At 42.9% G+C, this 23186-nt stretch overlaps 1 protein-coding gene across 6 annotated transcripts in view; it reads right to left on the reverse strand.

The window, feature by feature from the left end:
- The window catches only part of NCOA1 (nuclear receptor coactivator 1), a 456420-nt gene that overhangs the window by 174934 nt on the left and 258300 nt on the right, over nucleotides 1-23186 (reverse strand). For all 6 annotated transcript variants that reach the window (XM_063441994.1, XM_063441997.1, XM_063441996.1 and 3 more), the window contains exon 3: nucleotides 21371-21537. In XM_063441994.1, coding sequence (XP_063298064.1) covers nucleotides 21371-21537 — 167 coding nt within the window. The remainder of the gene's footprint in view (nucleotides 1-21370; nucleotides 21538-23186) is intronic.

Genomic DNA, 23186 nt, shown 5'->3' on the forward strand with positions numbered 1-23186 from the left:
GAGGTCCTCACACAGCGTGAGGACGTCCAGCGACGCTCTAGCACAGATAATCTGTGCTATGTGTCAGGAAGTGCCCTCTAGTGGCTGTCTAGTAGACAGCCACTAGAGGTGGAGTTAACCCTGCAAGGTAATTATTGCAGTTTATAGAAAACTGCAATAATTACACTTGCAGGGTTAGGAGTAGTTGGCACCCAGACCACTCCAATGGGCAGAAGTGGTCTGGGTGCCTGGAGTGTCCCTTTAAGTTGAAAAACATTCCATAACAAGTTATTAAAGGTTATATGGTGTTTTTACATCGGTTTCCCATTGATCCCACTGGTATTTCAATTGTGCAAATATATGTGTGTTATTTCTATGTGATAATTCATATGCTTTGTTTTCTAGTGTTCGTGTTAGTACTTCTTTAACTGAGGGTGTGTTTTTAGATTTCCAATATCTAGGTAGGCATGTGGTTGCAGCTATCAGAATGTGGCCCACTATAATTCTATCAATTTTACTGATGGATTCAGGGATTTTTTTAAAATAGAGCCAGTTCAGATGTGAAGCTACCTATGTTACTGTTCACCTTAATAATTAAGTCATGTATCATTTTCCAATATCTAGTCAGTCTTGGGCAAAACCACCATACGTGGGCCATGTTGCCAAATCCTCCGCAGTCTCTCCAACACCTATCGTTGTACTTATTATTCATATTATGCAATTTAGACGGGGCCAGATACCATCGATACAGAATTTTAAAATTGGTTTTCGTGATGGTTGGAGCAGAAAGATAGGCCCTTCAGAGCTGAAAAAAAACTGAACCAATCCTCCAACTTATATTGGGAACCCAGCTGCGTCTCCCAGGATAACATATGCTTCAGTTTAATTGATGGTTTATCGTTATGTAACATATAACAGATAGATATAATGCCCTTCCTATTCGGGTCATGCAAAAATAGCTTTTCTAGTTGTATATTTCTTTTAATTTCTCAATCACCAACTCACATTCATCCTTACATTCGGTCGCCAGTCTATGCTTAAATTGTAATCTTTCATACCACAGAATAGAGTTTCCATGGAAAAAGTTGTCTATATGATACAGTCGGTGTTCTTTAAAGGGAAACTCCAGTGCCAGAAAAACGATCCGTTTTTCTGGCACTGGAGGGTCCCTCTCCCTCCCACCCACCAATCCCCGGTTACTGAAGGGGTGAAAACCCCTTCAGTCACTTACCTGGGACAGCGGCGATGTCCCTCGCCGCTGTCTCCGCCTCCGCGACGCTCCTCCTAGTGATTACGTCGGCCGGTGGGCGGGACTAATCTCGCTCACCGGCCGAGGAGACCTAATGCGCATGCGCGGAAATGCCGCGCATGTGCATTACGTCTCCCCATAGGAAAGCATTGAAAAATCATTTCAATGCTTTCCTATGGGGTTTTGAGCGACGCTGGAGGTCCTCACACAGCGTGAGGACGTCCAGCGACGCTCTAGCACAGGAAACCTGTGCTAGAACCCAGGAAGTGACCTCTAGTGGCTGTCTAATAGACAGCCACTAGAGGTGGAGTTAACCCTGCAATGTAAATATTGCAGTTTATGAAAAACTGCAATAATTACACTTGCAGGGTTAAGGGTAGTGGGAGTTGGCACCCAGACCACTCCAATGAGAAGAAGTGGTCTGGGTGCCTGGAGTGTCCCTTTAAGTAATGATGAGTTTAAGGTCGGGATGTAGTATTTTAAAGATTCAATTGGCGTGGCTCAATATAGTTTTGTCAAGTGACAGTTGTTTTTAAATACTATATCCCAGGCTTTAAGTGTGGTCTTAGTGGTCATAAACATTTACTCCAGGTCTCCTTACAGGGCTTAGCCAGGGTAATTCCCCGAGTTGAAATCCATCTCGGCCTATTTTTTTGACTATTAAAGCTTACAACCGCTGCAGCGTTAGGGACACCAAGTCACCCCGTTTTCTAAAAGTAATATTTCTAAACCTGAACTCCTCATCTCCCCCCCATCAGATAGCCCTCCTCCATCAATCTCCCTGCAAGTCAATGGAACTCCTTTTACCCCAACCCCTCGAGCTTGCTGCTTTGGTGTTACTTTCGACTCAGGGACATCCAGTCCTTCTCCAAGTCCTCTTACTCCCACCTTAAAAATATTGCCTGCATTCGCCATTCACCTTTTTCTAACCTAAGATACAACTAAGTCACTTGAACACGCACTCATCATTTCCTGACTTGACTATTGCAACTCACTACTCATCGTCCTTCCACATACCCGCATTGTCCCTTTTCAGTCGGTTCCTGACCGACCGCTTCTCCCACATGTCACCTGACAGTGGCTTCCTGTACCCTTCAGGATCCAATTCAATCTGCTAACACTAACCTACAAAGCCCTCTCTACCTCCACTCCTCACTACATTTCCTCTTTACTCAACAAATATACCCTGTTCATTCCCTTCCCAGTAATGTGTCTGATTGTATAACAGAGCTCCACAGCAATAATACTCCCAGTAATGTGTCTGTGTATAACAGAGCTCCACAGCAATAATACTCCCAGTAATGTGTCTGAGTGTATAACAGAGCTCCACAGCAATAATACTCCCAGTAATGTGTCTGAGTGTATAACAGAGCTCCACAGCAATAATACTCCCAGTAATGTGTCTGAGTGTATAACAGAGGCCCACAGCAATAATACTCCCAGTAATGTGTCTGAGTGTATAACAGAGCTCCACAGCAATAATACTCCCAGTAATGTGTCTGAGTGTGTAACAGAGCTCCACAGCAATAATACTCCCAGTAATGTGTCTGAGTGTGTAACAGAGCTCCACAGCAATAATACTCCCAGTAATGTGTCTGAGTGTATAACAGAGCTCCACAGTAATAATACTCCCAGTAATGTGTCTGAGTGTATAACAGAGCTCCACAGCAATAATACTCCCAGTAATGTGTCTGAGTGTGTAACAGAGCTCCACAGCAATAATACTCCCAGTAATGTGTCTGAGTGTATAACAGAGCTCCACAGTAATAATACTCCCAGTAATGTGTCTGAGTGTATAACAGAGCTCCACAGCAATAATACTCCCAGTAATGTGTCTGAGTGTATAACAGAGCTCCACAGCAATAATACTCCCAGTAATGTGTCTGAGTGTATAACAGAGCTCCACAGTAATAATACTCCCAGTAATGTGTCTGAGTGTATAACAGAGGCCCACAGCAATAATACTCCCAGTAATGTGTCTGAGTGTATAACAGAGCTCCACAGTAATAATACTCCCAGTAATGTGTCTGAGTGTATAACAGAGCTCCACAGCAATAATACTCCCAGTAATGTGTCTGAGTGTATAACAGAGCTCCACAGCAATAATACTCCCAGTAATGTGTCTGAGTGTGTAACAGAGCTCCACAGTAATAATACTCCCAGTAATGTGTCTGAGTGTATAACAGAGCTCCACAGCAATAATACTCCCAGTAATGTGTCTGAGTGTATAACAGAGCTCCACAGTAATAATACTCCCAGTAATGTGTCTGAGTGTGTAACAGAGCTCCACAGTAATAATACTCCCAGTAATGTGTCTGAGTGTATAACAGAGCTCCACAGCAATAATACTCCCAGTAATGTGTCTGAGTGTGTAACAGAGCTCCACAGTAATAATACTCCCAGTAATGTGTCTGAGTGTATAACAGAGGCCCACAGCAATAATACTCCCAGTAATGTCTCTAAGTGTATAACAGAGCTCCACAGCAATAATACTCCCAGTAATGTGTCTGAGTGTATAACAGAGCTCCACAGTAATAATACTCCCAGTAATGTGTCTGAGTATATAACAGAGCTCCACAGTAATAATACTCCCAGTAATGTGTCTGAGTGTATAACAGAGGCCCACAGCAATAATACTCCCAGTAATGTGTCTGAGTGTATAACAGAGCTCCACAGTAATAATACTCCCAGTAATGTGTCTGAGTGTATAACAGAGCTCCACAGCAATAATACTCCCAGTAATGTGTCTGAGTGTATAACAGAGCTCCACAGCAATAATACTCCCAGTAATGTGTCTGAGTGTGTAACAGAGCTCCACAGTAATAATACTCCCAGTAATGTGTCTGAGTGTATAACAGAGCTCCACAGCAATAATACTCCCAGTAATGTGTCTGAGTGTATAACAGAGCTCCACAGTAATAATACTCCCAGTAATGTGTCTGAGTGTGTAACAGAGCTCCACAGTAATAATACTCCCAGTAATGTGTCTGAGTGTATAACAGAGGCCCACAGCAATAATACTCCCAGTAATGTGTCTAAGTGTATAACAGAGCTCCACAGCAATAATACTCCCAGTAATGTGTCTGAGTGTATAACAGAGCTCCACAGTAATAATACTCCCAGTAATGTGTCTGAGTATATAACAGAGCTCCACAGTAATAATACTCCCAGTAATGTGTCTGAGTGTATAACAGAGCTCCACAGCAATAATACTCCCAGTAATGTGTCTGAGTGTATAACAGAGCTCCACAGTAATAACACTCCCAGTAATGTGTCTGAGTATATAACAGAGCTCCACAGCAATAATACTCCCAGTAATGTGTCTGAGTGTTTAACAGAGCTCCACAGCAATAATACTCCCAGTAATGTGTCTGAGTGTATAACAGAGCTCCACAGCAATAATACTCCCAGTAATGTGTCTGAGTGTATAACAGAGCTCCACAGTAATAATACTCCCAGTAATGTGTCTGAGTGTGTAACAGAGCTCCACAGTAATAATACTCCCAGTAATGTGTCTGAGTGTATAACAGAGCTCCACAGCAATAATACTGCCAGTAATGTGTCTGAGTGTGTAACAGAGCTCCACAGTAATAATACTCCCAGTAATGTGTCTGAGTGTATAACAGAGCTCCACAGCAATAATACTCCCAGTAATGTGTCTGAGTGTATAACAGAGCCCCACAGCAATAATACTCCCAGTAATGTGTCTGAGTGTATAACAGAACCCCACAGCAATAATACTCCCAGTAATGTGTCTGAGTGTATAACAGAGCTCCACAGCAATAATACTCCCAGTAATGTGTCTGAGTGTATAACAGAGCTCCACAGCAATAATACTGCCAGTAATGTGTCTGAGTGTGTAACAGAGCTCCACAGTAATAATACTCCCAGTAATGTGTCTGAGTGTATAACAGAGCTCCACAGCAATAATACTCCCAGTAATGTGTCTGAGTGTATAACAGGGCTCCACAACAATAATACTCCCAGTAATGTGTCTGAGTGTATAACAGAGGCCCACAGCAATAATACTCCCAGTAATGTGACTGAGTGTATAACAGAGCTCCACAGCAATAATACTCCCAGTAATGTGTCTGAGTGTATAACAGAGCTCCACAGTAATAATACTCCCAGTAATGTGTCTGAGTGTATAACACAGTTCCACAGCATTAATACTCCCAGTAATGTGTCTGAGTGTATAACAGAGCCCCACAGCAATAATACTCCCAGTAATGTGTCTGAGTGTATAACAGAGCTCCACAGCAATAATACTCCCAGTAATGTGTCTGAGTGTATAACAGAGCTCCACCGCAATAATACTCCCAGTAATGTGTCTGAGTGTATAACAGAGCTCCACAGCAATAATACTCCCAGTAATGTGTCTGAGTGTATAACAGAGCTCCACAGCAATAATACTCCCAGTAATGTGTCTGAGTGTATAACAGAGCTCCACAGCAATAATACTCCCAGTAATGTGTCTGAGTGTATAACAGAGCTCCACCGCAATAATACTCCCAGTAATGTGTCTGAGTGTATAACAGAGCTCCACAGCAATAATACTCCCAGTAATGTGTCTGAGTGTATAACAGAGCTCCACAGCAATAATACTCCCAGTAATGTGTCTGAGTGTATAACAGAGCTCCACAGCAATAATACTCCCAGTAATGTGTCTGAGTGTATAACAGAGCTCCACTACAATAAAAGTGGTTAGAAATCAGTGTAAATAAGTTACATTGTTCTTGTTCTAAATTGCATATTAATTTATAAATTGTTATTAGTAAATTACCTATAATTTCTCAAAATATCCCCGCCTCTACCCACACCCCTAAAATTAAAGTGTCCCTCTTTGACCTTTTGAAATTTTAGGAGATTACTCCAAGAATAAACTTGATTTTTTGCAGAACTTAAATCACATGTTTAGTAAATACATCCTAAAGGTTCAAAAATTAGGGTTGGAAGTCATATCAGGTTTTAAAACAGTATTCCAAATAATTAATTTAATACCTAAAAATATTCATGGTAAATATTTATTTTGTAGTAAAAAAATAAATAAAAGAAAAGAAAAAGCATTTTTTTTTTAAAGCAACAAGTCTCTGAAAAACTTACATGCATTTGAAAGCGTCGTTCTAAAAAAAATGTTAACTGCTAAAATTAAAGAAACACAAGCCTGTGTTTCCCCGGTGCGCATTTAGTAAATGTAAGGATTAAAATAGCAGGGAGTACATCTTTAAATAGATTTTGATCCTAGGATTTATGAACCCTCCAATTTATAAGGCTCGCCAGCAACCATGCAATCGGATAGCAGTGTAAGCAAGCCAGTACGGCCTGCTTGAAGTGGATAAATGTCTTGGTGCAATGTGAAGTGTAATTAGCCTTTATTAATATATTGGCGGTGTTTATGTTACGTAATATGACGTGGTATTTAATGCATGCTGGCCCAGTGTGCTAGCGATGGGATCATGTGTCTGAGCCAGTCCGTGTGGCTTGTGATTACTAGTGATTTATGTAAAAGTTGGAACACATACAGAGTGTATTATTGGCTCAGCGGGATGTCTTACAAACAGTTTAAACATAGACCTGTTGTTGGAACAGCCGCAGCCTCAATGGCAAACTGCCGATTTCTAAGAAAACATCCTGTAACAATTTTATTATTTTTAAAGGGCTGGTGCTGAAAGTGAAGCATTTATTGACAGATGGGAAACCGGGAAAAGATCAGGAAATGTTAAAGGGGTGTTAAAGTCCATTTAGTTACACTATGGTACATGTTATGGCTGTCTGCAGCCAATCGGAAGTAACTGAATCACAGCACAGGCTGGTCGTCAGCCAATTAGAGTTCGGCAAATAGTAATAGGGGGAATGTATTCAGAAAAGATATTTCAGGAGGCGATACAAATCTTTTTATTAATATTTGGACCTGTAGATACTATCTTAAAGGGACAGTCTAGATCAAAGGTGTGCAACGGTTAGCTCATGTGTGAATACTCTTCCCAGATTATCTCCAATTTCTTGCCTTCGTACTATATATACAGACAATCCTAAATAGACGGACCCTTACACACCCGGGGTCGGAAACTGAAATCATGGATTTACAGCACTTTTGTACAAAGAGTTAAACGAGTTCTCAGTTTTCATACTGGTTGGTTGTTACGATCTGAAATTAAATTACTGACATTTTTACCATTTCATTTACTCAGCTTACTCTTTAAAAATAGCATAATTAGCTTAATGGAGCCTATCTGAAATTGAAGTGTCACATGATCTCAGTATACGTACACCTGTCGCTGGAAGGCCCCAGGGTTTATCAGAGAGCATTTTTAACTTAACACGATAGCGTTAGGAATACAAATCTGTTTTCTTAACGCTATAATGATGTTGTTGCCGTTTCGTTTTAGGTGCAGTCACTAGAGGTGTGTTTAACCCTGCAACGTTTTACACTGCATGGCTAAAGGGACAACGCCACCACACCGACACCATGTCATTGAGATAAAGTGGTCTAGGTGACTTAGAGGTCATTTAAACAAACAGCAATACGAAGACAAACAACCTATAAAAATAATGGTAGTCTCATGTGGGGACGCTTTGCAGGGAAAACTAGCCAAGATTGAGGGAAAGTTGAATAAGGCCATGTACAGGACAATTCTAGCAGAAAACCTTTTTGAGTCTGGAAAAAGGAGTCCCCCTGAATGAAGTAGGCAGAGGGATGGGGGAGCATGGCTCTTATGTTAGTTGGTATTGGCTAGTCTGGGAAATACTGTTACAATGTAGCACACAAAATATATACAAATATTGTTAAAATGTTGGTGGGTGAAGAACAGGGGAGAACTGGGTAGGTCTTACCAGATGGCATCCTTGGTGTTTTTTTGTTTTTTTTCCTTTAAGTAACATTTCTATCAGAATAAAATATTGTTTGCACCTTCACACTTTTAGGATTGTTATATTAAACTAATGATAAAAATCACAATAAAATCCACTTTACAGTAGAAACATTCTGGGGTTCAATGTTAGGATTCTGGGGACAATGTTAACATGGAGATAATAATTATGAGTGTTCTGCAAGTTGATGTGTCTGTGACACTGTCACTACCCGAGCAGTTAAAAACATTGGACTTGTCATGTCCAGTATAAAAAGAAGCAATCACTATCTCTCCTTACTTCTCATTATAAGGGGACACAGTATCTCTCCTCTAGCTCTGATTATTAAAGGGAAGACATCAGGATCCATCCCCTAAATCTGATAACTAACAGGGAAGAAATCATTGTAATATCGTAACTTGGATTAATGGGGCTGAGTCCATTTTCAAATCGTATTATTAGAAGTCCCCCTTTTCGCACACCTGATCTGGGGACCCAAAAGAATGCAAAAATACCCGCTGTGAAAGGTTTGCAATTGTTACACAAAAAAACTAAAATATCCATTGAGTCCTGTTACATTCTGACTTCTATCAACAAGCTGGTGACATCAATTATCATGGCACCGAACACTTTGATATATCAACAGAAAACATAAAACATTTAAAGACATTTGTTGAATTGATTTAGAATGTGGATTTCATTTCCTAACTGTTCATACTGCAAAGAACACTTTTGTTTGCTGTAGGTAAAATCTCCTTTTATCAAGTCTCAGCAAATGATCTCTTGTCCTTTGTATAGTCCTATAGACTAATAGATTGGTCACCAGAGAGCTATTTTTATGAGCCCTGCACACATTTGTATAATAATCATACATACACTATTTCTCTTCATTACAGTACATACAAGATCAAACCTTGGAAACAAGCATGGTTTTGAGCAATCAAAATACTGTATAAGATATATTTTTCCAGAAATAAGAATTTACCAGATGTAAGACTGAGAATATGAAATATAAAACATAATGTTTCACACGTAAACTCCTTAATATACGTTACAAAACCCTCCACAACTCTGTCATCTGAGCTCACGTCATGACCCAAGTATCCTCACGTCTCATCAAATGTTCTGTGACACGAGCTTTGACACATCACTCGATATCGCTGACTCATAATCTCTATTTCTCTCCCTCATCAAACCCATCTAGATGGATACATGCGTCCAATAGATAGATCAGTATGTAGACTGTGTATTTATCAGGTGTTACGAATGTTGGTGGCCTTTGGAGGTTTGCCTCCAATCTGGTCTCTGCCGTTCTACATTCACACAGTGCCGCCAGTAGAGTCAGACAGATACACTTGTTCTTTTCTTGTGGCCTCTGGCACGAGGACACTATGGTTTTGAGCTGCTGAAAAGCAACACACAGCTTCGCCACTAAGTCCAAGAGCAAACTCTAGCAAGACATGGGAGGCCTGGAAATTAGCAGTCTGGCCCTTCCCTCTGGCTCCCGTGTGCTGCCTTGGCAAGGAAAAGGCAGAATACTGCCACATCCATGCGAGTGTCCTCTCTGCCAACTGTACATTACTCGTGTTGGAAGCCACCCAAAGCTGAGCCTTTTCCTAAAAGCTTGAGCTTCATACTTTAAATAACAGGAGCCCTGCGTGCCGTGTACGGTTCACACGGACTCTGCTAAGCTCCTGACATTGTTTTTTTCCTCTTGCTTGGCTGCGGTCCGCCTGCTCGGAGATAAACACGGAGAGCATGTGGATTGTACAGTAGCAGAATCCTCAGTCAATCGGCAATGCCAAAAAAAGAAAAAAAACAAAACACAAAGGAAAAGCACGTCGTTCTTTGAAGTATAAAAAGATGCTGATTCACCACCAAAACTATAATAAGAATGGTAAACCGTGCCAAAAAATGATATGGAGGATAATTTCTCGGGAACTGATTATTTCCAAGCTCAGTGTGAGCCAGTACACTTTAGTAGGAATACAATGTATCAAGGCACACGCAGCACAAAGTTCCACATTTGGAATACTTGTCAGAGTAAAGCTTGCTCAGATCTTAGCATTTTAATAACTGCAGCTTTCAGAATACACAAAGCTGGTTTATTTATTTAAAGAGATCACCATCATGGATTGCATAGGCTTTGGCCTCATTCATGTGCTGTATTTTTCATGCTCAAAGCACTGCGGTTTTTAGAAGAAGCAAAATATAGATATTTGTTTTGTAGATTTCCGCACCTTAAGTGTTCTTTACCCAATTGAAGAAAAAATTGTCAGCATACTTACACAGCTCAGCCTGAGACAGCACTACCTGAATAGCTGTAAGTCAAGCAGTATGCACTGGATGTAGCGGTCACCGAGGCATAAGTACATCCCTACATATCTGCCAACAAGTAGCTCCATTGGGTATTACAAGTAAACAGACGCAGAGATGATACATGGGCCAAATATTACATTCTGAGGGTAGGGGAACTGTGTGTAGCAAAGAAAGAGGGGACAGGGGGTCTTGGGGCAGGGATAGGCAATATCCGGAACTCCAGATGTTGCGGACTACATCAGCCATAAATGCTCTTACACCCATAATGCTGGCAAAGCATCATGGGAGGTGTAGTCCAAAACATCTGGAGTGCCGAAGGTTGCCTATGTCTGTCCTTAGGTAACTGCCGCTTGTCTTGCTCACTGTGAGAGTGTTTTTAGTATAGCTGACCATTTTCTGTAGTGCAGCCTTGAAGAAATTGAATTTTGAAACTAATTATAAGAAGTTTATACATATGGCATCATATGCAGAAAAACGGTCTAATGAATTGTACCCCGGTGTCCTCTGTAACCTGGTGAATTCTGTCCAATCTACTAGGATTGCCGAATTGGTTTCCAGACTTGTCAGAGGCATTTCGGGGATGTGCAGTTTAACGCTCTGTATTACTTCATTCATGTTTTAGAATGTTATATGTAACCACAATCATGAAATCAGCAAGAGAAGGCGGGGATTTATATCAATCCCCTCTTTGGAGAATTTAAGTTTTGAGTGGGGTTTATAGCTGCAGGGATTTTCCAACCATGTCATGTTTTCTAAGTGGTTATGGTGCCTGGAGTCCCCTAGCATCATCGCACTGTTCTGTGTCAATGCATTTTCTGTTTAACACGGAATGAGGATTCCTGGATGCTCTCAGCCAGTCTCCTCTCTGCTGCTTAGACTAAGGTTTCTGTATCAAACCGAGAAGCGATGTTTGGCACTAATTGGCTAAAGGCCTCAGCCGATCATTGTCAGCCTCTCACTGCTGCCTATATCTGGTGTGAATTGTCGTGACTACTCAGAGTTGCAATCCATCTTGACATATCCAGCTGGGGATCTGTTATTTGGATCAGTTTACATTGGGGATATATGGGATAAAAGGAAATTAAGCACCATCACAACTTCAGTGAGTCAACTAAGGTGTCCCTTTAACTGTGACAGTGATGATTACTTTTTTTTTTAACTAGTTCACTGCTGGACTGCTCATAAACAAATGCTTTTAGGGAACACTGATGCACATCATTATCTGCATTTGAAGAATGTATTTGGTGTCTGTGTAATAGTTAAAGAGATCAGACCTAAAAAAAAAAAATATTCATAATCACAAAATCTTGAATGAAACAAAGTCCCTCTGATTAGGCAGTGTAAACCAAAATTGGATGCAGTTGTTGCCCCTGCTGACCTCAGATCTCAAACCAAACCACAAGTGGTTAATGTTTGACCAAGAGGCATACCATGAATCAAGATGGTTGCCTCGAAGTGACCACAGACCAAAAATGCAATCAGAAAGCATAGATACCCTGCCAAAGCATGTCACACAAAACTGTCCGGCAAACTCTGGGATGCTTGGATTTTGCCTAAAAAGGGGCTCTGAGTTTGAGAGGGAATCAACGTGGCTCAAAAGTTGCATGTTCACCCTCTAAAATGCCTAGACACAATTACTGGCCAACCTTATAATTCCCATCGACTTGTCGAACATATTACTCCCAAAAGCTGTATACACTAAGTAGAACTGATGCAAAAATAGAATTCCTAGTGAGGACTATCCCACCAGCTCCAGGACAAGTGGAAGTCATAAGATTCCAGAAGGAATATTCACAATGTTCTGGGTTCATCATATGTCTGGACTCTTCAATCAGTAATGGGCTGAGATAGGCCAGGGCCACCGGATCCACCGTGGAGGCTGATCTCTTTCAATGACCTTCCAGAGGACTCGAGAAAAACATGGAATATGTATCTTTTAGACAGAAGGTTAACGTCTGTGATGTGACCCTGATTTATTCGCGAATACCTATAGGCCTGTTTCATAGTCGAGCAGACACTTTGTAAAGGTAAAAGGCAAATTCATTTTAGCCAGCCATGGAGAACCATAGAACATTACTGTAGGTTAAAGTAAGGGCTACACATCATTTTTGGCTAGTCATTTTTATAGAACAAACACACAAGTGAAACTTCTTTCAGTTTATAGTCGCCTTCCTTGCTAAAAATTCAATAGCAACTGGGATAAGCCAAAAAGTGAGTAATATCATCCTCACACTTTGTTGGATGAGCATGCCAGGAGTTATAGCTTTAGCTCAACAGCTGGCGGTTACTGTCCTAAAGCAAACATCAGCCATGCTAGAGTAATACGTACAGACACGGTGAGAGAGACACAGATTCACAACACATGCCTACTACATTTACTGACATTAAAAAGAACTTGGCCATATGCAGACACAGATGCAAAAGATGCATGTCAAGGTCGAATGCCGCCCGTCTTGTTCGCAGCCTTCTGGCAAGGCGTCACGTTAATAAACCCACAATACAATACACACACACACACACATATATATATATTATTTTTTTTCTTTGCAGGAACAGGGGAGAGAAGCCAGGAGAAGCCCCGCTGTGGCTGCATCCAAAGGCAGATCATTTTTTATGGACCTGGTACTTTGTGGATGACAAAATCACCTTGTACCCAAAATGCCATCTTGTCCCTGGCAGCTTGTCATTATTAATCCGACTGCTTGGCAGCAAACAGGAGCCAACGAAAAAAATCAGGAGCATGATGGTGCATTTCCTACCTGCCACGTCAGAAATATAATCTTTCCTGTCTACTGGAGCCAGCAAAGCGTACCGAAAGCGATATCAGACTAGTGCCAAGTCAGCCCACACCTGTCTTATGGCAGCAAAGATATACCCTTGGCCAGTGTAAAAATCTAATTTAGGTTGGCAAAGCATCATGGGAGTTGGTATCCTGGTAATCTCCGCTATTGCTCCCTCTGCCTCACACAATCAGAATGCTATTTTTTGTATCGCTTGTATATTGATCCGGCATTCCTTAAATCCTTTTCAGTACTGATTTCATTAAAACTCAATAAATGATTATAAATGACCTAGACCTTTTGTGGCACAAGTGACACTCGCACAGCCATGACACTAAAAAGTAAATTCCGGTGAACAAAACTGCATTTAAAAATGGCACTCTATGCACCATAATCACTTCTGCTCAGGGCTCTCCATGTCAGATTTGTCTTGGGAGTCTATCACTACCCCCCTAGTTGACAGAATGGACATTGATAAAGTAGAACTGTAAATTTTATTACATGACAGGAGGCTTCCTATTTTGCATAACTTTCTTTACTTATGCCTCCAGCAGCACAAGTCAATCAATCAAAAACTTTTAACCAATCCTAGGCCAACATAGCCTGTATATAAGTCTTTGGTGGGCGTGTCTATTCCTCTTTCTTTGCTGCTTCCGGAAGGCACAGGTCAGAGTACTACTTCTGAAATTATTTATTGACTTTTATTGACTTTTATACTGTTAGAAATTCATTGGTTTCTTCTATTTAATACTGTCAGTAATATAGTTCATTTATTTATTTCTGTACTGTTCCCTCTTGCCCTACCTCTCCTCACCACTGTCTCCCTTTCTCCCTGTCATCTTTCCGCGGCGTTTTTACGCGACCGCGTTCGTTTTTTTTTGTGTTAGGGAGGTAACACAGAGACTTTTCAGGAGGGGGGTGTGGGGTTGGAGGGACTATTCCGTTCAGGGCGACCTTTGTAACGGACGGCGGACCGCGATCATATCGCGGACCGCATTAGCGTTTTGGCGCGAACGGCGGCCATCTTGGATCTCGCGCTCGCGAGACCCACGACGGCCATTAGCGTTTCCTACGGTCGTTATTCAAACGACCCATCCTCATAGTTTCTAATACTCGTTTTTTCCATACTGTGTATATATACCTTTGTCACATACAATCCTATTAAGGGCACAGTGCCTGCAGGCTCATCCCCTGCTGCACATATTTAAAGGCACAGTTCATGCAGGCTCATCCCCTGCTGAACTTCTTAAAGGCACAGTTCATGCAGGCTCATCCCCTGCTGTACATCTTAAAGGCACAGTACTGTCAGGCTCATCCCCTGCTGTACATCTTAAAGGCACAGTACAGTTAGGCTCATCCCCTACTGTACTTATCAAAGTCACAATACAAGCAGGCTCATCCCTTGCTTTCCATCTAGAGTCACTAGTGCAAGCAGGCTCATCCCCTGCTACACACAAAGAGTCACTATACTAGCAGACTCATCCTCTGCTGTAATATAAGTGCCAGTGCCAGCAGGCTCATACCCTGCTATAAATCAAATGATACAGTGCCAGCAGGTTCTTCCCTGCTAAATACATAAGTGTTGTACGTATGCAAGTGACTCACTGCTAGCAGGCTCATCCCCTGCTATAAATCAAGTGTCTTAGTACAAACAGTCTTACCCCTGTTTTTAAAACTAAGTGACTCAATACTAGCAGGCTCATCCCCTGCTATACCATTATATATGTGACTCTATATATATGACACCACATTAATAGTGAAAGCTGTATCTTACGGCTTTTCACATATTTCGGAACCTAACACTCTTCTGTCTTCCACAGACAGACCCAACATACAACACAAGATGAGTGACTCACCACAGTTACCACCATCAGATTGGCAGACAATTATTAACTCAGCGGTAGCCGCCTCCGTGGAGAAAGCTATTGGCAGACTGCTCATGCAGAACCCAAAACCCGATACAGCTACTGATCTACCCACGGAAGTAATGGAAGATGTCCTCCCCGGAGACCTCCACGCCATAAAACGGCAACGGAAGGGCACCGTATTGGACACCCAGAGACAAAGAGGCAAAGCTCCAGTGAAAAAGAGCCGCCAGGCAGCGAGGAGAGAACCTTCCCCTCCATACTCTCCGTCCTCAGAGGACGACGATCGCAGTCCCCCTCCATCGCTCGACATCATGGACGAATGGAAGGCGGGGGCTTCACACTCGGAAGATGAAGACTGGCTAGATGTCCAAGGAGAAGACAAGGAATGCGATCAAGACACATACCTTGATCAAGAAGAGGGCACCTTCATAGACCCCCAGGGGACGGCCATGTTCGACCCCCGCACGATCCGACACCCAAGATCGACAGAATGGGGGTTGCCAGATCACCTGGCTCAGTTCATCCACTTCTGGCTGAGGAAGCCAATGGACAAGGAAGTCAGGGCAAGGCTTCGGGCAGAATGCCCAAGACCAACTCTACCAGACAAAATCGCAGTGACCCCAGAATTTGATTCTACTGTATCCCTGTTCATGTCCTACGCGGGCCTAGACCCACGGAAAGGGATAGAAAAAGGCCTTAGGGAATCCCAAGACAAGCTCCTTGACATCCTGGGTCCTCTAGAGAAAATGCTATACCTGGCTGACCTAGCCCTTTCCCAAGGCACTACACTGGACGCCCACACTATACGCGAATGGGCACAACGGGTTATTTGTATGCTGGGCAACACCAATGCAGCAATGTGCTCAGAACGCCGCAGAACTGCATTATTGAAAATGGACCCGAAACTGATGGAGCTGGGCAAGAAAGAGATGGGACCGCTAGCGAACGGTCAGCTATTTGGTGACTCATTCATAACTGAGCTCAAGAAACATGTGAGCATCTTCACCACTCTGAATAAGGCTCAGACCTCCATCAAACAAGTATTTCGTAACACCACACCACGCAGGGGAGTTTTTGCCAGGGCTGGTCGCCAAAGGGGCCGAGCCACCAGCCGATTCTGGCCTACAGGCCCCAGACACCAATCATCTCAAGCATTCTTCCCAACCTCGAGATCCAACTTCCAGCGAGGATCCTTCCGTTCAAGAGGCACCCGCACCCGTGGACGCGGACGCTTCAATGCAGGTGAGCATTCCCGACATACCTTTTCTATATTCGCACATGACTGCAGGCAGACTGTCTCTTTTTTCACAGGAATGGGAAAAGATATCCTCGGACAGCTGGATCCTCAATACAGTAGCCGGTTACGAGATCGAATTCTCAGACACCCCGGTACAGGACCGACGCCCACCACCAATAAGAGCGTCGGCCTTACACACCGAAATCATAGATACGGAGATCCAAACCCTGTTCGACAAGGGGGCGGTGGAACCCTCCCCAGACGATACGGGTTTCTTCAGCAACATCTTCGTAGTCCAAAAGAAAACCGGAGACTACAGACCGGTCATCAACCTACGGCAACTGAACGTTTTTGTCACCTACAGACATTTCAAAATGGAAGGAATCCACCTTCTAAGAGACCTACTGTCGCAACACGACTGGTTCACCCGACTAGACCTAAAGGACGCCTACCTATCGGTATCAATAGCTCGCGTCAGCCGTCCTTTCCTTCGCTTCACATGGAAACATCTCTCCTACCAATTCACCTGTCTCCCATTCGGCCTCAGCTCAGCACCATGGTGCTTTACGAAACTAATGAAGCCGGTAATGGCTTACCTAAGAGAGAAGGGCATCCGCTGCCTAATATACCTGGACGATATTTTGATATTCTGCGAATCAGCACCCAGGCTTCAATCTCAAACGAGATCCATAGTGCTCTTGCTAGAGTCTTTGGGTTTCATCATCAACAGAGAAAAATCTTCACTCCAACCAGCCAAGGTGGTTCAATTCCTGGGATTCGAAATAGATTCGAGAACATGTACCCTCCGGTTACCCACTTCAAAGATTGCAACAATACGGAAAGAGATACGCAGGGTGCTTCGAAGAGACTCAATTCCGCTTCGCCTCCTGGCCAGAATCATAGGCCTTTTGTCATCTTCCATACAAGCGATCTTCCCAGGACCGCTACACTACCGGGCCATGCAACGGGCAAAGGCCCATCACCTGAGGCAAGGACAGACCTACGACCACTGGATCCCAGTGTCAACAGAAATTCGGACAGAACTCCGATGGTGGCTCCTCCACATGGAGGCCTGGAACGGCAGAGCCATATTCGGTCCGAACCCGGACTTCGTCCTGGAGTCGGACGCCAGCCTATGGGGCTGGGGAGCCCACTGTGCACAGGCGTCCACCGGAGGACCATGGTCGGAGGAAGAGAAACTCCTACACATCAACTGCCTGGAGTTGATAGCGGGCTCCTTCGCGATCCGGAGTCTGGCCAAGAACATGTCCAACTGCTGCATTCTCTTGCGCATGGACAATTTTTCGGCAGTCCGGTACATAAACCACCTGGGCGGAGCCAGATCACGGGCCTTGACAGAAGCGACGAGGGACATCTATCGTTTCTGCCTACCCCGCAACATCACGATCAAGGCAGAATACCTACCGGGAGTCAACAACCTCACGGCGGACTGGTTCTCCCGACATTGGAGAGACAGCAGCGATTGGCGCCTGGACACCACTACCTTTCACAGGATAAGACAAGTAAGAGGTCCGCTACACATAGACCTCTTCGCATCACGGACGAACACTCAGCTACCGAGGTATTACAGCTGGCTTCCGGACCCTCAAAGCAAAGCAGTCGACGCATTCCTCCAACAATGGCCACAAACGGGAGCTTACGCGTTCCCACCGTTTTCAATGTTGGCGAGAGTCCTCCACCACCTACGCAGAGCAAGGACTTCTCTACTCTTGATCACACCATTGTGGAAGAGCCAAGCATGGTTCCCGGACCTTCTAGCTCTGTCTCAAGACCATCCGCTACTCCTACCAGTGTTCCCATTCCTCCTAGTGAACCCGGACGGGGAACCTCATCCGTTGATTACACAAGACCGATTGGAACTGGTGGCCTGGAATCTTTCCGGGGATCCTGGAATGTCTCAGGCCTATCGCAAACAACTAGAAACCTATTATGGGACTCCTGGGCACCTGGCACTAGACGCAGCTACCTATCCGCATGGAACACGTGGAATCGCTGGTGCATGGAAAGGGACCTCGATCCCTTTACAGCACCTATTCCCTACATTCTAAATTTCCTGTCAAAACTTTTCTCAGTAGGACGAGCATACCGCTCAATTAATATCACCAGATCCGCCATTTCGGCGGCCCACACCCCAATAGATGGTACACCAGTGGGTCAAAACACCCTAATATGCCGTCTGCTTCGGGGCATCAGACTAGCCAGACCTCCGGCCCCGAAATATAACACTCTCTGGGATGTAGATGTAGTTATCCAATTCCTGAGGAACTGGCCGGACAACGAGGCCCTGTCTCTGAGACAACTATCAGCCAAATTGACTCTCCTTCTATGTTTAGTTTCTTTTCGCAGAGTCGCGGACGTTAGGGCTTTCGACGTAAACGGTTTCACTGTAACACCAGAAGGGGTTACCTTCACGGTGTCTCGCAGGACTAAGACGGACTCCACATCCGTATCTTACCCTTTTTTTCCGACGGTTCCGCGGCTATGCGTCGTGAACACCCTACTGCGGTACGTAGAGGTTACCGAAACGCTCCGTTTTCACCGATCGGGTCAACTACTGGTATCTTACACTAAACCGTACAAACCCGTAACTACCACTACGTTGGCTAGATGGGTTCGATGGCTCTTATCCCTGGCAGGTGTAGAACTTCGGGGCCCACTCGGTCCGCGGGGCGGCGGCTTCGCGTGCATATTCGGCGGGAGCATCTCTTACGGACATCTTGCGCTCGGCAGACTGGACTAGAGAAAACACCTTCAGAGTTTTCTACTTTCGACAGACATCTCACGCATCTTTTTCGTTGTTTCCACAGCGTTAAAAATGCAAAATAGGAAGCCTCCTGTCATGTAATAAAATGTGTAGATTATGTTAACGTAGTGTACGTATAATCTTAATTTTAATAATGACAGGAGGCGAGTATTTTCCCCCCGTAGACATTGGTTTTATTCCCACCCAATACTCGCCATTCAGCATTTAACAGACAGTTATGACGACCTTACAGACTGATATCTTCATACTGTATGAAATCTCACATACACAGTTTCAGCATAGATATAACTGTAGCTAACAACTCAATAGACTTGTTAATGTAATTCTCAGACTTTAGATATATTAATGAACTAAATTGGATATATAGGTCTTGCATGCGGACAATAGTCCATTTCCACACCTTTCACCTATTTCTGTTTTTTCCAGCATAAGATGATTCGCATACCGGGCGACAACACCTCTCAAGCTTCACTCCAAGCTACATTCGTTTAAAGTTCCAGAGTTCCAGTTTAAAGGACACTCCACAACCTGACGTTACAGGATTTCACACATCAAAGAAAGAGGAATAGACACGCCCACCAAAGACTTATATACAGGCTATGTTGGCCTAGGATTGGTTAAAAGTTTTTGATTGATTGACTTGTGCTGCTGGAGGCATAAGTAAAGAAAGTTATGCAAAATACTCGCCTCCTGTCATTATTAAAATTAAGATTATACGTACACTACGTTAACATAATCTACAAATTATGCCTTATCATTGCAGCTGAGGAGGTGAGGGGACCCCAGGAAATCCAAAAAAACATGGGACAGCACCCAAAGATTCCTTGTACCATAACCGTTACACTGAGCTACAGTGGGTATGGTGCATACAATATATATCATTTTCTGTGTTTTAAAAACTAACTTTTTCTTTAAGGTTTTTTTCAAAGATGTCCTTGTGCCCTGGAACATGCCCGGCTGCTTCTGAAAACATGTGCCAAGTAGGTTACCAAATGGAGAGGCCTAAAATATACTCTTTTCAGAGCTTACCATAGAGCCAGAGAATGCAGATAAACAGCCATTTTTATTCATACTGGATGTGAAGGCTGGCAGCAAGGACTTTGAATTGAGGATTTTTCTTTGTTATTTGGCAATGTGTAATTATAGTTTCTGAACTTTGTGTTCACTTGAAAGGCCATTCTTTAAATACATGGCCTCAGAATCAATGGATAAGTGTCCCTTTTTTATAAGAAATTTAAGAAGAAATGACCACTTAGAAAGTATTTCTAAACAAATCAGAATTGTGTTTGCAAAGATTCTGTACGTTAACAGGTATTAAAACATTTAAATTCAGAAGGCAATGTCACGTGACAGAGTTTTACTCGGTCATTGCCTTCTGAATTTAAATGTTTTAATACCTGTTAACGTACAGAAAACCGAGCAGCCCTCTATCTCAGCTCAATGTATACCAAATCTGAGCAGCCCTCTATCTCAGCACAATGTATACCAAATCTGAGCAGCCCCCTATCTCAGCACAATGTACACCAAATCTGAGCAGCCCCCTATCTCAGCACAATGTATACCAAATCTGAGCAGCCCCCTATCTCAGCACAATGTATACCAAATCTGAGCAGCCCCCTATCTCAGCACAATGTATACCAAATCTGAGCAGCCCCCTATCTCAGCACAATGTATACCAAATCCGAGCAGCCCTCTATCTCAGCACAATGTATACCAAATCTGAGCAGCCCTCTATCTCAGCACAAAGTATACCAAATCTGAGCAGCCCCCTATCTCAGCACAAAGTATACCAAATCCGAGCAGCCCTCTATCTCAGCACAATGTATACCAAATCTGAGCAGCCCTCTATCTCAGCACAATGTATGCCAAATCCGAGCAGCCCCCTATCTCAGCACAATGTATACCAAATCCAAGCAGCCCCCTATCTCAGCACAAAGTATACCAAATCCGAGCAGCCCTCTATCTCAGCACAATGTATACTAAATCCGAGCAGCCCTCTATCTCAGCACAATGTATACCAAAACCGAGCAGCCCTCTATCTCAGCTCAATGTATACCAAATCTGAGCAGCCCTCTATCTCAGCACAATGTATACCAAATCCGAGCAGCCCCCTATCAGCACAATGTATGCCAAATCCGAGCAGCCCCCTATCTTAGCACACTGTATACCAAATCCAAGCAGACCTCTATGTCAGCACAATGTATACCAAATCCAAGCAACCCTCTATCTCAGCACAATGTATACCAAATCCGAGCAGCCCCCTATCAGCACAATGTATACCAAATCCGAGTATGTTTGACTCACCCTGCTTTTTCTTCCGTAGTTGTTGGATCTGATCCATTCGTTTGATCAATATTTTGCATTTGTCCGGCTTGACGCTCAGGCTGTCTATATCTCCAATATTAGCCGAGAGCAGTTCAGCGAGCTCCTCCAAATATCGGTTCTCTTGCTCCCGTCTCCGTTTTTCAGTGCTAAAACGAAAAAATGAAATTGATAAAATAATTCAATAATAATAGTCAATATCAATTATATCTTCCCAATTAAAGCACCGAGGAAAAACGTCAAAAGATAAGATCTTAGATATTTGGATTTATAATTATCCAGATGATATCTAACATCTGTATTACAGGAGCAAAACAAGGAAATACTTTTGGTTTGTGAGAGCGAGAGAGACAAAAGGAGGGACATTTTTAATACTTTCAAATAAATGAAAAAAAAAATAAAAAAACGTCACCCAGTATAACTAACTGTAACCCAACTTACACAGTGCATCTAACGTGTGTGGGAGCCTGGAGTGTCCCTTTAATAATATAAACCCACCCAGTATAAGTAACTGTAACCTAACCTACACAGTGCACCTAACGTGTGTGGGAGCCTGGAGTGTCCCTTTAATAATATAAACCCACCCAGTATAACTAACTGTAACCTAACCTACACAGTGCACCTAATGTGTGTGGGAGCCTGGAATGTCCCTTTAATAATATAAACACACTCGGTATAACTAACTGTAACCTAACCTACACAGTGCACCTAACGTGTGTGGGAGCCTGGAGTGTCCCTTTAATAATATAAACCCACCCAGTATAACTAACTGTAACCTAACCTACACAGTGCACCTAACGTGTGTGGGAGCCTGGAGTGTCCCTTTAATAATATAAACCCACCCAGTATAACTAACTGTAACCTAACCTACACAGTGCATCTAACGTATGTGGAAGCCTGGAATGTCCCTTTAACCCCTTAAGGACGTAGGACGGTTCAGGACCGTCATCGTATTTTTACATTGAAAATGGCCAGGTTGGGTACGTTGCCTTTGAGAGCGTATGGTAGCCCAGGAATGATAATTACCCCCATGATGGCATACCATTTGCAAAAGAAGACAACCCAAGGTATTGCAAATGGGTATGTCCAGTCTTTTTTAGTAACCACTTAGTCACAAACACTGGCCAAAATTAGCGTTCAATTTAGTTTTTTACTTTTTTCACACACAAACAAATATGAACGCTAACTTTGGCCAGTGTTTGCGACTAACTGGCTACTAAAAAAGTCTGTACATACCCCATATTGAATACCCTGGGTTGTCTACTTTAAAAAAAAAATATGTACATGTGGGGTGTTATTCAGCGATTTATGACAGATAATAGTGTTACAATGTCACTATTGATACATTTTAAAAATGTATGTTTTGAAACCGCAATGCCCTACTTGTACTTATAGCCCTATAACATGCAAAAAAATAGCAAAAAGCATGTAAACACTGGGTATTTTTAAACTCAGGACAAAATTTTGAATCTATTTAGCAGTTTTTTTCATTCGCTTTTGTAGATGAGTAAAAGATTTTTCACATAAAAGTCAAAAAACATGTATTTTTTTTCAATTTTTCATCATATGTTTTCATTTTTTGTAAATTAAATTACATGAGATTAAATAAATAATGGTATGTAAAGAAAGCCCCTTTTGTCCTGAAAAAAAACCCAATATATAATTTGTATGGGAACAGTAAATGAGAGAGCAGAAAATTACAGCTAAACACAAACACCACAAAAGTGTAAAAAGATGCCTGGTCGCAAATGTACAACATCGCAAAAACAGTCCGGTCCTTAAGGGGTTAATAATATAA

The sequence above is a fragment of the Pelobates fuscus genome, chromosome 2, assembly GCF_036172605.1.
Source record: "Pelobates fuscus isolate aPelFus1 chromosome 2, aPelFus1.pri, whole genome shotgun sequence".
Classification (NCBI taxonomy): Eukaryota; Metazoa; Chordata; class Amphibia; order Anura; family Pelobatidae; genus Pelobates; species Pelobates fuscus.